The sequence below is a fragment of the Leptonychotes weddellii genome, chromosome 12 (genome assembly GCF_054177405.1).
Source record: "Leptonychotes weddellii isolate Sample4059 chromosome 12, ASM5417740v2, whole genome shotgun sequence".
In the NCBI taxonomy this organism is placed as follows: Eukaryota; Metazoa; Chordata; class Mammalia; order Carnivora; family Phocidae; genus Leptonychotes; species Leptonychotes weddellii.
This window is the reverse complement of record NC_138380.1, coordinates 10,538,690-10,551,940: the sequence shown is the minus strand read 5'-3', so window position 1 is coordinate 10,551,940 and position 13,251 is coordinate 10,538,690. Positions and strand designations below refer to the sequence as shown.

Sequence of the window (13,251 nt, the reverse complement as noted above, 5' to 3'; positions counted from 1 at the left end):
CCAGCCCTGGCCCTGCTCCCACCGAAGTAGATGAGGTTGCGGGGGCTGCGGCGGAAAGCTGTGCCTGTAGCTCTTGCAGAGACGCTGGCGCCGTGGGCAAGCAGGGCTCGCACCAAGTTCACGTTCTGGTTCACGATGGCTATGTGCAGTGCAGTCTGACCTGGCCCAGAGACAGCGCTCAGTCATGGGGTGTGGCCCCAGTTCTCCCAGGGACACAGCATCCCACTGGCAGACAGGAGGTCCCTGACAGGTCCTGGCATAGATTTCTGCCCTCGGCCCAGCATGGTGGCCTGGGATTGAGGGCGATTAGTCCCATAGGCTGTCCACCTCACTGTCCCCAACTCTTGACTATTGTGGTAAGGGGTATATGTGATCATTCTAATGTTGCTGTGAGAGAAACAGAGTTTTGTCCTTCAGGGAACATGAGAGGAGTTGAAAGGTAATAAGGAAGAGTAAAGAAAGTCCTGGATGCTAAAGGCCAAGACCAGGACCTCTACATTCCTTCCAACTCAAGGGCAACCTTCCTGAACCTTCTGTCACCCCTTCCCAGCACCCCCTTCAGAGGCCCAGGTTAAGAGGTGACATCAGCCCCTCCCATACCTGTCTCTGCCTTGAATTACTGCGCAGACTCCTCACCTACAAATGGCTCACACAAGGCAGGCTCCTTGACCAGCTCTGGGGCCGCCTCCAGCAGCACCAGGGCCGCTTCAAGGCTGTCGTAGAGTGCTGCAATATGCAGAGCCGTCTCCCCCAAGGCTCCTGGAGCGGGGTAAGACAGGGGTGTCAAGCACTTCCCGGAGCCCCTCGGGGAAGGGGCTCCAGCTGCAGGTACTGTCCACCAGCCCTGCAGAACTCCTCAGCGCCTCAGGCCCTTCCGGCCCTCCTCCCGTCACACTCCAGCCGCGTCCCACCTCTCTGCCGGAAGTCACAGTTTCGGTCCAGCAGAAGCTTCTTCAGGACACACAGGTCATTTTCCTTGGCTGCTTGGAGCAGCGGAGACTCTTGGATCCTGGGAGAAGATGAACATGAGTCAGGTGGAGGCATAATCACAGAGAGGCCAATGGCAGAGAGAGGATCAGAGACGTTCTCTACGTGGAACAGACACGAGTCACACAAGGTGCGCAGTGACACGCTGGAAAGAGTTGTTTGTTGAAATCTAGCTGAGGGTCAGACTGGGATGAGAGCCGGGCTCAGGGCTCCCCCTGTGGCTGCATCATCACCAGCTCTTCCCAGTTGGGGGCGGGGGAGGCGGAGGGTGCTGAAGGCTCAGGTGGGTGGGAGACTCTGTGGGGGGCAGAAGGCCTGAGCTGCTGAGCCAGTGGCCCTGGTGACCCTGACAGGAGGCCATCAGGCCTGGCCTGGCTGAATCCATCTTAGCTGAGTAAATGTTTTCACCCCTGCTCCCAGGCCTGCTGAACCAGCTCTCCTTGGGCAAGGGGAACTTTGAGACACCAGAGGGGCAGAGAGGCAAAAATGGGCCAGTTGTTGGGACTTGGGAGATTTACAAGCTGCCAAAATTCCAGATACCCTCCGGGCTGTTTAGATACATACCCCTGTTGTCCGGGGGGGGGGAGGTTTGGCGTGGGGTACAGATGATCTAGTCCTTCTGTGTTTTACCTTGTTCCTGCCTGAGGAGGAGCATAGCCTCGGGCTTCTCTGCAACTGGGAGTGGGAGAAACCCTGTGGAGACATCCAACCTGAGGCACCTCTTGTCAATTAATCTTTGTTTCTCCCCTCCTCGCTGAACCAAACAAGAGATAAAGCTGAAGCCCATCCTGCTGGGCAAGCACGTGGGGGCTCCCAAGGTGAACACAAGGCAGGTGAGGGTCATGAGGGAGAGATGAAAGGCAGACAAACAGACTGACCAGTGCTTCCCATGATGTCCGCAAGGCCCCAGATCCTCTCTTCCCATTGTTCTGTGAGCCAGGGGGAAGAACTTTTTTATTTAAAGAAGCTTTTTATCTTAAAGGTGGAGCTCAAGTCTGTCAGTTAGAAAAGTACTCTCAGGAGGGACCAGCAGAGTAAGGGCCAGCCCCCTCCCCATCTCACCTAGTGGGAGTCCGCCCAGCTCAGGGCAACCAGGGCTAGGGTTCCAGAGTTTCCTCCTCTTTCAAGGGTACTGCACATAGCCCTAGCAGCCAGGCCTCTAGCCCACCGCTGTCTGCAGAGGGGAGGTCCAGAACCCAGCTCTTTCTCTAAGACGGCCCTACTCTCACCCAGAAGTTTGGAGGGAGGTAGGGAGGCCAAAGGTTCCCTCACAGGGCCTGGGGTGGGGGTTGGTGAGCAAGCAGGGAGCCTTTCCCAAATGAGGGCTTAGAGTGTACCCAGGGCCAGCTGCACAATTTGTGAGGCCCAGTGCAAAATGAAAATGCAGGACTCCTTGTTCAAAAATGAAGCATTTCAAGTTGACAACAGCAGCTCATTAAACCAAGGGATCTTGTGCCACCGTAGAGGCCAGCCGCGCATGAAGCCAGCCCTGGCTGGCCCCCAGATTGTTAATGTCTGCTCACCCAATCCCTAGGCAGTTCTCTGATGGGCGACCAGTTCCCCAAATGCTCGGAGGCAGAGGCCCACCTGCAGGATGGGTCCCTGCCCTGGCCACTTCTCCATAAAATGATCTGTCCCCAGGTGTACCAGCCCCACCTGACCTGAAGGCGTCCCAGGGGCAGGCACAGGCCTCATTCAATCTCTGTGTCCTCAGGATAAGGACTGGATACAGTAGATTCTCAATAAAAGGTAGATAAGCTGAGTTTCCCTTATCAGCTGGTCAGCTCCAGATGTAATACAAAGCAGAACTCTCCTCCCCTTTTGCACACAGTCAACTTTCATTCATACTCGTGGGAATTCCTCACTCTTTCTCAAGGCAACAAGTCTTCAAAACCCTGCAGGATCTCATGCCTTCCCCCAGTAACTTGTTCCCCCTCAGCCTGCACGTGCCTCTCTCCGCGGTCAGGCTTCCTCAGTCTGGTCCCTTTCTGTCCCCCGCACCCCTCTGCCACCAGGTGGGCAGGTTAGAGCTGTGGTGTGATTTTGTCCCTGGCTTTGAATCTGCATTGAGTCTCCTCCTGCCCTGCCCATGAAAAGAGGCAGCTGGGGTTTGTAACGAGTGGGCTGGGTACAGCCCGGTGCCTGGCACTGAATGTCAGGTTGCTCCAAGGGGGAGATACACCCGCATGGATGGGAGGGCTCGGAGGTCAGTGAGGGGTGGGATGCAGCATGACTTGGGGCAGCCTACCTCTTCTGTTGCAGCATGTGGGCCTCGTCCACGTGCTGATCCCAGTCCTGCTCTCTGACCAGCCAGGAGGCCAGCAGTTTCTGGAGTTGGACCCAGGGTCCCTCTGCCTTAGGTGGAGGAGCCCCCATATCTTCTCCTTTCAGGCACTGGCAGGTTAGGGAATGTGGTAAAAGGAGCCAGTCTGGGACTCCTCAACTGAGGAGGAGGCGGAGTCTGTTTGGGGTTGGGACTGAGAGTCTATCTCCTGTGTGACTTGTGTATGCAGCGTGCGGTTTGTGGGTGGAGTGTGTGTGAGTGTCTGTGCGCTCGCGCACGCGCGTGCATGCCTGCATGCACTGAGGGGACTGGGGGCCCTGCCAAGAGAAAGCAGCTTTACCTGGAGGAGGCGGAGCTCTTTCTAGAGAGCCCCTGGGGCACAGAACCTGCCCTAGAGCTGGGAGGGGAGAGGGGAGGGATCTTCAGTTCCTGGCAGTGGGCTGGGGCCCCAAGTGAGACAGGGGAAGGTGAGGGAGGGTGAGACAGTGGAAAATAGAGGGGAAGCAAGGATGGAGCCCAGAAGGTGGGCCCCACAAGCAAGGTGAGCACTTACTGAGATACAGGGCAGTAAGAAAGTGAAGCCCTCCAGCTCAGCAATCAGGCAGGTCCTGGTTTGAATTCTGGCTCTTGGCCCTTACAGATCATTTAGGTGAGCTTTCTGAGCCTCAGTCTTCCAATCTGTAGAATCAGGCCAATAATTGTACTATCTCATGGAAGTGTCCCTTAAAGCATAATCATAAGAGCTCAGGGACTGTTGGTTCTCCTTCCACAGATAGGCTCCAAGCCCCAAGGGGCTGCTTCTCCGTGTTGTGGTTGTCTCTGTCCTCAACCCTACAGCCAGCCTCCTGGAGGCTTCCAGGCCGCCCTCCTCTGTCTTCCTTCCCAGCTTCGTGGATCCCCGGTCAGGGGAGACCCCAGAGGTGGAACCATAGGAGCTGAGCCAAGGTGGTGGATGGAGAAATCTTGGGACTTTCTCCAGGAATGAGTAGGCGGGAAGATTGAGGACAGAAGACCTTGTGTTGTTTTCTGATAGGATGGGTTCCATTTCTCTTGGGATTGTAAATGCATTTATTGAATTGGAGTCATTCAGGAGGCCAGGGAGGTACATGGGAATAGGTTGGGGGCTCTCTTTATATTCTAATGAGGAGACAGAGCACAGAGGGGGAGGGTGATGGCCCGTGGCTAGTAGGAAAACTAGAACTGGCATTAAAGTTGGAAATTTAGCTCCAAATCATCTGCCACAACCTGTTGTTTCTTGAGAACCTTCTGCCTGCACAGATGTAAGAGACTTGGGGGGACATGGGCTGGGACCCTTCCCCTTGGGGGTCTTCAAGAGCAGGGGACCCCCCCTTCTTTTAGTGTAAGATTGAAGGATGGACAAAACGACCTTTAGAGGAGAATTGAAAGGAGACAAATAAGGAAAGGAAGAGATGCCAGAGACAGGAGGAAGCATGCTTTCACCCAGGGAGTGGGGAGGTGCCAGCCGGGAAGGGGGAGGCGGTCACCTTGTAGGGCAGTTTTCTGCTTTGCTGGGGACTGGGGCGGTGTGGGATGGTAATGGCCTCTGAAGCCTTGGGACTTCCAGTCTAAGGAGATGGAGGGAGCGATAAGGTTGAGGTGGGGGTTGTAGATGCACTGATAAGCAGGGGGCTGGCAGAGAAAGGAGCACCTGCCTGCCGAGGCAACACTCAAACCATAAAGCTAATCCTGGAGGCGGTGGGGGCGGGGAGGGGCTGGCCCGGTCAGAGCCGCACAGAGCAGGTGCAGGGGGGCTCGCTACCAAGGGCTCTGTCCTTGGGTCTTGGGTGGTGGAGAGAGGGGGGCCCAGGAACGGGCTCCCACCTCTGGGTTTCCACCCTCTCACTTGCCCAGGCCCACTGCATGGGGCCACTTCTATGTGGATAGTTTTTGATAAAGACGGTACAGTACTGTAAACATATTTTCTCTTCCATACGATTTTCTTAACAATTTTCTCTAGTGTACTTTACTACAAAAATACAATATCTAATACATACAGCATACAAAATATGTGTTAGTTGACAGTTTATGTTTTTGGTAAGGCTTGCAGTCAACAGTAGGCTATGAGTAGTTATGTTTGGGGGAGTCCAAAGTTACACTGGGATTTTTGACTGCGCAGGGGGTCAACTCTACCGCCTCTTCTTTAAGGAGTTCCTTGCTCTCCTCTGGCTTCTTCCCCTCACTCCTCCACCCTTGTCATATCCCCCACCACAACCCTATTTCTCCCTCCTTCCTTCTCATGCTCCCTCAGCCTTCTGTGGACACAAACACCTATGACCCCTCTCCCTCAGGTAGCAGCTTCCCTGCAGTCTCGGGAGACTCAGTGATGGCCAAAGAGCCCCTCATTACACTGTCAGGTCCCAGAGCCCCTTGGCGCTAAACCAGTCAGACCTCATGTTCTGATGTGATGAGGAGAAAGAAAATGAATCATACCTGGGTTTTATTTTCTAGGAAATACTCTCCCACTCCAGGTACCCATAGCCATGTAGGGAAAGGTTTTAAATACTACACTTTAAAACATTAATAGTGATTGGGGCGCCTGGGTGGCTCAGTTGTTAAGCATCTGCCTTCGGCTCAGGTCATGATCCCAGGGTCCTGGGATCGAGCCCCGCATCGGGCTCCCTGCTCCGCGGGAAGCCTGCTTCTCCCTCTCCCACTCCTCTGCTTGTGTTCCTGCTCTCGCTATCTCTCTCTCTGTTAAATAAATAAATAAAATATTTAAAAAAATAATAATAAATAAAATTAAAAAAAAATAAAACATTAATAGTGATTTTCACTGAATGGTGGAATTACTAGCCCTTTTTGCTTTTCCTACTTTTAAATACTTTTATAATAAAAACAATTACATTCCTGCAGGATTTCTCTCTTCCAGCGCAGGGAATGGGGCAGGTGGGTAGTGAGGAAATATGAGGAATGGTGGTCAGTACAACCCAGTTCTTTCCACACCAGCGTGCCCCACCCCCAGCAGCCTTCCCTATCGATATGCACAGAGCATGAGAGGGCTTCTCTTTTTGCCGGGAACCAAGAGGCTCCTCCCCCAAAGTAACCAGATTAGTGATTTTTTTTTTCCACCCAAGCATTGTTTCCTGGACCTGAAGGTCAATGAGTGCAAGGTGGGGTGAGCAGGGTCACTTGCTTCCTTGAATCTTTCTTCTCCCACCATCAAGTGACCTCCTGGATCAGCAGGAAGAAAACAAGAGGCATTGAGAGCCTCCAGGTGAGCTCATCTGCTAGCAGGGGTCCATCTGTGGGAAGGAGTCTCCACTTGCACTCCCATGTCTATAATTCTCTTTCCAGAAAGGGTATACATTTCTGTGCATGGCCCAGCCCCTGCATTTGGTGGTTCACTCAGGTGTGGGATGCATGGGCTCCAGGAGTGGTGTGAGCTGGTTGTGATAGCTCAGGTGTGCCTGCAATCTTCTCCCACCTGCCCCAGCACCCTTCCTGTAGCTCATGGCCTGCACTGGTTTCTGGTTGTCCAGGCCGATCTTCATCCTAACTCCCAAGCTTACCCCACCCCTCCCCACTCCATCCCAAACCATCTCTGCTCCAGGAGGTAATTAGCCACAGCCCATTACTGCCAACACATCTGTGCTCACCAGGTTCATGGGCATGGCGGGCCTGGGGCACTGAGGCAGGTTTCTTGAGATCTGTTGTTTGGATCCTCGCCTCTCTGCCACACTGGTTCTTCTCTAAGGACTCTACTTCCATCGAGCAAGGAGTTTAGAGAATGAGCATCTAACAAGTTTTTCTTTGTATCTGAGAATAATAAGAGGCTATAAAACTAGAGAAGCGGGGTTTCAGTCTACCAGTACAAGAGGGCAAAGGCTCAGGGAGAGGAAAGTCTAGGGGAGGGTGAGGAATGAGGGAATGGTTTCTGCTTGGATGGAGGGGACCCTGTTCTGTCTCTCATACACGCACACATGTGCATACTCACACACGCGCACACACACACACCATGTACACTTTCCTCCCTCTCCACCTGTGCCTCTCCACCTCCCTCATTTTTGATGGGCCTGAGTTTCATGTACAGCCCAGGGCTTGAGGATCGGATATTTTCACATCTGCTGTGGGCCTCAGCCTCTACAAGCCACTTTCCTTGGAGAGAGGCCACATGGAAGAGAGGAAGAGGTGATGTCTAGAATGAAAAGAGGTGGTCAAGGGTCCTGCTTTACCCCTATTGTCTGGGTGATGCTAAGGGCAAGAGTCATGTCTTTTGGGAAGCTCAGTTTCCTCATCTGTATAATGGGTATGATGATCCTATGACCTTTAGTCCCGGTTGCTATGTGGATCTCATGACAAAATGGATGTGAAAGTACTTGGCAAACTCTTCAGTCATTTGTTTGCTCTCCACAGGATGACCCACTACGATCATCCTAGAAGCCTCTGCCGTCTGCTGCTGGCTACTCACCACTTTCTTGCCTGACAATGGAACTCTCTAATGACCTGAATGAGGGGCAGTCCCATGGCTGTGATGTCACAAAGCTCATGAAGTCAGAGGTCCTATGGAAGGGAAGGGAAGAAAACGGTGCTGGGAAGCGGTAAGGGCTGGAACAGGGGCAGGGGAGGGAGGTGGGGGAGCCGGCTGGGCACTGGGGAGTAGGGAAGGCCAAAGGCAGCAGATGGGCAGGCCCATGACTTCCCTGGGCTCCCAGCTCTGCAGGGCAGCATTCCTGGCCACCATCTTGCTGCTGCTGTGGGTCAAGGGAGTGAAGCCTCAGAAAGGCAGCCTGGACCCCAACGAGAGGAGTCAGAACGAGAAGATACCCTCTACAGGTAGGTAGAGAAGAGAGGATGCTGTCTGGAGCTAAGGATCAGATCTCTTTGGAGTCAGTCCCCCACTACTTATCAGGCCAGAGTGAAACCTGAGATAGGTTTGGGTTGTGGGAGACAAGCCCAGCCCCCTATTATTGTAGTGTGAAAGGGTCGGGGAAAGGGTTTAGAGCAGGGTTCTTGGCCAGGGCCATATTCAGGGGCACACCACAGGCTAGCCGAAAGTGCAGCGTCTTGTGTGTGTAGAGGCATGGCATGGGTGCATTTGTCTGGGAAGAGTCTCTGGTTTCCGTCCTTCTCTAAGGTGGTCCCTCCATCTCTGAATGGTGTACTGTGCTTTGGAGGAGACAGTTTGAAGTGGAAATGGGGTGTGTGTGCTGTGGCTGAACACAGATGGGAAGAGACCTCTAGATGGAGCATTGCCCCCTTGGTCAAGGACAGGGTCTGCACAACTGGGCTAAAAGCCCCAGGCCCTAACTTCTTCCCAGATTCTCCAACATTGTCCCATTTCTGGCACAGGTTGGGGTCAGGGTAGGGACAGGTTAGGATCAGCCCCCTCAGTGCCTTCCCCTCTCCCTTGTTCCAGACCAGGATCAAGAGCACTTTGAAGAGCACTTTGTGGCCTCCTCAGTGGGTGAGATGTGGCAGATTGTGGACATGGCCCAGCAGGAAGATGACAAGACTTCAAACACTGCAGCTCTTCGTGACCACCTATTGGACCTAGCCTTCTGCTTCAATCTGGCCAGCATCATGGTTTTTTTGTGAGGGACATTGAGGCTGAGGTGGTGGCCTGGTTTCTGGATGAGGACCTGGATATCTACCTCCGCTTCATGATAGCTTACTGACCCTCTCTCCTCATTGGGCTCCAGGTCGCTGCTCCCACGGGAGGCATATGCATGGCTTCCTGCCTCTGGCCAATGGCTCTTCACCTCAGGATGCAACATCCGAGAGATCCTGGCACTAGCCTTCCAACCACCCGTTGCCACGGCCTCACTGCCTCCCCACCCTCTGAGCTCCATCTCCCAGGTCCTGAGACACCAGACCCTTGCACTTCTCTCTCCCACACCTCTCCTGGCTCTGCTCAGGAGAGCACATTAGGGCAAGGGGGCAGCAACAATAAAAGTAATAACAAAAAAATCCTGAAAACACTTGGGGGCAGCTTTCTGAAATTTAACTGAAGCCCTTTTGTCTCAGACTGGTCCGTTTGACTGCTGGACCTGTGGCCCACTGACCTTTAGACCCACTAGTTCACCAATCATTGGTTCACTCCTCTTCTTGTGTCTCTGGAACTCTCTCGGCCTTTTCTCCTCTTATCTTTTCTGACTTCTAGGCATAGAACATATCAAGAAAGAGTCACTAAGGGACAGGCAGATGCCAAGTGCCAGCTTTTATTTTTGGAAGGGAAGGAGAAAGGAGATTATTGCCTGATCCCATGGTTGGAGCAGGGAGATGTTGTGACATCTGAATTGAAGTCTCTGTGGTAGCCAGGTTACCAGAGTTGGCAGTGGCTGGAGGGATTCATGAGGGCACCCTGTGGACAGTGGAAATATCTGGCAAAGGCTGGGGTGTTGCTGAGGGGCCCGTGGACTCGAAGGGTGGGTGGGCTGTGAGGATCCTGGGGCTCCTGGGTGCCAGGCTCCCTACACATCACCTGTGGAGAAAGAGAGGTGAGCCCAGGGTAAGGAGAAAGGCAGAATCGTAGGGAAGGTCAGGGTCAGTAGGACGAGGCTGAACAATGCCAGGGTGGTGACTAAAGACAGCAGACAGAGATGAGAGCAGGGATCAGGCCACACATCTGAGCGTCACTTAATCTGGTAGGAGGCGTGTGAGGGAAGGCCTGGGCTGTGCACTCAGACCATTTGTCAGTGACTGAGAGGTGGGGTTTATTGGAAAAACTCTGTGAGGGGGTCTTTCAGTGTATTGAGGAATTGGGAGCAGTGTCTTGGTGGGGGAGCACATGGTACTTAGGGGGTGCTGTCAGGTGGGGACCACACCCGGGGGTGAGGTCTCCGAGAAGGAATGTGGTCTAGAGACAGTCTGTTGGAGGCTCGGTTTTGATAAGAAATGAGAGAAGAAAAAGCTGGGCTCATCTCAGAGAGGGATTTGGCAGTAGAGTTTGTTTTTCTTTATTTGAAGGGGGTGCCGAATTTGGTAGAAGAATTTATAGTAATATGAAAAGATGGTCCCAGGTGGTAGGTATGAAAGGATGATAGTGGGGACTTCTGTGGCAGAGAGTTGGGGCTGTTTGGGAGAAGGCGTTTCAGGGAGGAGCCGTTCTTTAAGCGTTGCAGTAGGATACTTCTCTGACATGGAGAGAGCCGTGGAGGGAGGTGGCAGCAGTCTACCTGGGCATAGCTTCGGAAGAAGAGTTGCTGAGGACTGAGGCCCAGATTCGGCAGGATGGTCTCCCCATGGTTCCATAAAAGCCTCTTGCTGTATGCCTGGATATGGGGGTGGGATGGCGAGTAGCCCTTAGACTCCAGACCCATGGCCATTTGCAAGTCTGATGCCCTATACCCAACACCCAAAACCAGTTTGTGGCCCTTTTGCCCAAGTTTCGCACAGACACACTGGTCTAAGCCAGGGGAGAAAAAAAAAAATCTATAGATCTCACATACTTGTGAGAGATATATGGATATCCCAGAAAAGAGGGATCTGTGGGGTAGGAGGGGGATCCCCATCTGTTCCGTGGGAAGATGAAGGGCAGAAGGCTTTACAACTATATTTGCATGAGGGATGGTAGAAGGCTATTAACAGATCCTGGCTCCTGGGATGGGAGTTACCTGTAGTGCAATGGCCAGCCCCCCAATGTCTGCAGCATTCTCCAGGAATGTCCGAGAGCCATTGAAGGAGGTTCCACTGGGTAACGGAATGGTCTCATAGTGGTGTGTCAGGCACAGCAGCGCCCCCTGTAGGGCACGGGTGTCACAGGCTGGGCAGCCCCCAGGGAGTACTGTTGAAAATGGGGCCAGGTAAAGAAATAGTGAGGCGCCATGTAAGGATGAGGACAATTGGCTACCACAGACTGGGCTGGCCCCCAGAAGCATTGCAAAGGATTCAGAACTGTCCCACCTGAAGCCCTCCCTTTCTCCTCCTCTTGGCCTCTTTTGGGGCCTTCACCTGGGTTCCCAATGGCCCCACCTCCCAATGGTCCACTGTTACCCACAGAGCTGGTAGAAGATGTGCAACAGCTCATGGGCCATAATGCTGCCAGCAGCGCCAAAGTTCACGGCTCTGGGGAGACAGAGGTTTGTCTTACTCCCAGAGTCCTTCCAAGTTTTTGACCCCAGTTCTCTGACCACAAGTCCCATCCATCGTAACATCTGTCCATCACGCTTGGGAAATCCCCTGCCCACCCTCAGGGAACAGCCTCTACCTGGGGTAGCCAGGGTGGAAGAATGGTGGTTGGAGGAGTCCAGCTGGGAAGACCACCACATGGTCAGGTATTGAATAATAAGCATTGACCCCCCAGGGGGACACCTGCCACCTATGGGAAGAGCACATATGAACACCAGCTGCATCATTTATGGTCCTGCCCACCCGACATGAAGTCCCGCTCAACTTCTGTTGCTGTTCCTGTTTCCCCAACCCCTCATCTTTGCTGCTAATCTTGAATGGGTATCTCTGAGATGCAGGGTCTGTGTCCCCTTGCTCTTATACCTGTGGTAGGGGAAAGACTGCAAGAAGCTCTGGACAATTCTAGCTTGGAGGGATCGGACACAGCTCAGGAAGGACTGCAGGTAGCTGGGTCCAAGCTGTATCTGGGAGGAAGCAGGAGGTGACTCAGATACACAGAGACAAATACAGATACCCACTGACACACCCTGATGGGTACATCTGAACATAGACAGATAAGCCCCAACACACAGACATCCATACTACAGTGGACAGCAGCACAATGACACCACCACATGTCAGGGCAGACAGGCTTCACATGAATCAGTGCACAGATAAACACACTCAGGCAAGTCACAAGAATGCATGTGTACATGCGTGCACACACACTCAGCGTGACCTGAAAAGGTTCTGTTCTTCTGCTGGCAAGACCCACAGTGTGGATTTTCACCCATAAAACCCAGCCAACACCAGGGCAAGGAAGGGGTTGGTTAGGATTGCCCCGGGTAAACAGATTGTCTGCCACTCAGGCAGGTCAGGGGGCTGAGGACTAATGAGGAGCTGGCAAGGGCAGGGACCCACATCGTTGTATTCCTGTCTGGCCAGTGATGGCTCCAGGGCCCATTCTGGGGCCCCCATCTTCACCTGCAGTTGGGTGACCTGGGGAGAGACACAAAATGTAGAAGAAACCTACCTACTCCAAGTCTATCAGAGGGAATTTCTCATGCTCACTGCCCTGGTCCCACCTTTTATATTGTCACCAGGGTGTGTGTGTGTGCAGCATATTGGTGTTTACACTTGCCATGTGTCCTTGTGCCTTTGCACTCTCCTCCCACCAGTGTGATCTCTGGATCCAATACTCAATTCCACCCCTTCTGACTCCTGACTCCTGTCTTTCACTCCTGAGCTTACCCTGTTCTGGGCCTCTTTCCGGGTCTTCTCATCCATCCAGGGAATCCTTCTGAGGCGGCTGATGAGGGCATTCTTGATCGCAGTGAATAGTTCCATGGCCTTTGAAGGGGCCGGGATAGAGAAACAGGATCAGGGTTGGCCTCGGTCTGGGGTCCTGCCCACTGGGCCTCTAGGAAGGGCCTTGGCCCCAAGGAGCTACCAGAATAGGGGAAAGATCTCTGAGAGAGAAAGTAGGAATATTTACTAGGTGACTAGAAACCCAGAGCACAGAGATCTGTGGGGACAGAACGGAGGTGCCATGCACAAAAAGGGAGGATGGGAGTTGGTCATTCCTGAGGTCAACAGGGGAGACAGTTCCTTTCCATGGAGAGATCTCAGCCTGCCAGGGGAAGGAGACACCATTGGCCTTACCCTTGGCCAGGCAATCCACTCAGAAAGCAGAGGGAGGAAGAGGACCATCATTCCCTTCTCTGGTCTTGAGGGCCCTTGTCCTCACACTCTCTTTTTTAAGGCCTGCATTTCCTCTCTCCATCTTCCTGGGCATTTCAGCTTTCCAACAAGCTAAAATCTTCCCAGCTTCACAACTGACTGTGTGGTTACTACTTTCCCAGCCATCTACCATCTTGTTTGTATCCTTTCTTGATAGAGGTAAATGGATGACG

General features: G+C 53.2%; 3 protein-coding genes across 3 annotated transcripts in view; 1 reads left to right on the top strand and 2 right to left on the bottom strand.

Annotated features, from left to right (window-relative positions):
• TRPV5 (transient receptor potential cation channel subfamily V member 5) overlaps positions 1-3,913 on the bottom strand; it is a 20,662-nt gene extending 16,749 nt beyond the window's left edge. The window contains exons 1-4 of the mRNA XM_081800895.1: positions 3,236-3,913; positions 912-1,009; positions 637-759; positions 12-160 (exon numbers count right to left, since the gene is read on the bottom strand). Of these exons, the coding sequence (XP_081657021.1) occupies positions 12-160; positions 637-759; positions 912-1,009; positions 3,236-3,363 (498 nt within the window). The 5' untranslated portion in view covers positions 3,364-3,913. The remainder of the gene's footprint in view (positions 1-11; positions 161-636; positions 760-911; positions 1,010-3,235) is intronic.
• Positions 3,914-7,923: 4,010 nt separating this feature from the next.
• Positions 7,924-8,952, top strand: SOFU1 (sperm-oocyte fusion factor 1). Its single transcript, XM_006743550.3, has 2 exons — positions 7,924-8,065; positions 8,649-8,952. Exons 1-2 carry the CDS (start codon positions 7,924-7,926, stop codon positions 8,825-8,827), a joined length of 321 nt encoding a protein of 106 aa, XP_006743613.3. The 3' UTR covers positions 8,828-8,952.
• Positions 8,953-9,434: 482 nt separating this feature from the next.
• Positions 9,435-13,251, bottom strand: part of KEL (Kell metallo-endopeptidase (Kell blood group)) — a 184,157-nt gene continuing 180,340 nt past the window's right edge. Inside the window, 8 exon segments of the mRNA XM_081799953.1 lie at positions 9,435-9,713; positions 10,408-10,503; positions 10,846-11,015; positions 11,229-11,296; positions 11,439-11,549; positions 11,723-11,823; positions 12,260-12,337; positions 12,590-12,688. Coding sequence (XP_081656079.1) covers positions 9,552-9,713; positions 10,408-10,503; positions 10,846-11,015; positions 11,229-11,296; positions 11,439-11,549; positions 11,723-11,823; positions 12,260-12,337; positions 12,590-12,688 — 885 coding nt within the window. The 3' untranslated portion in view covers positions 9,435-9,551.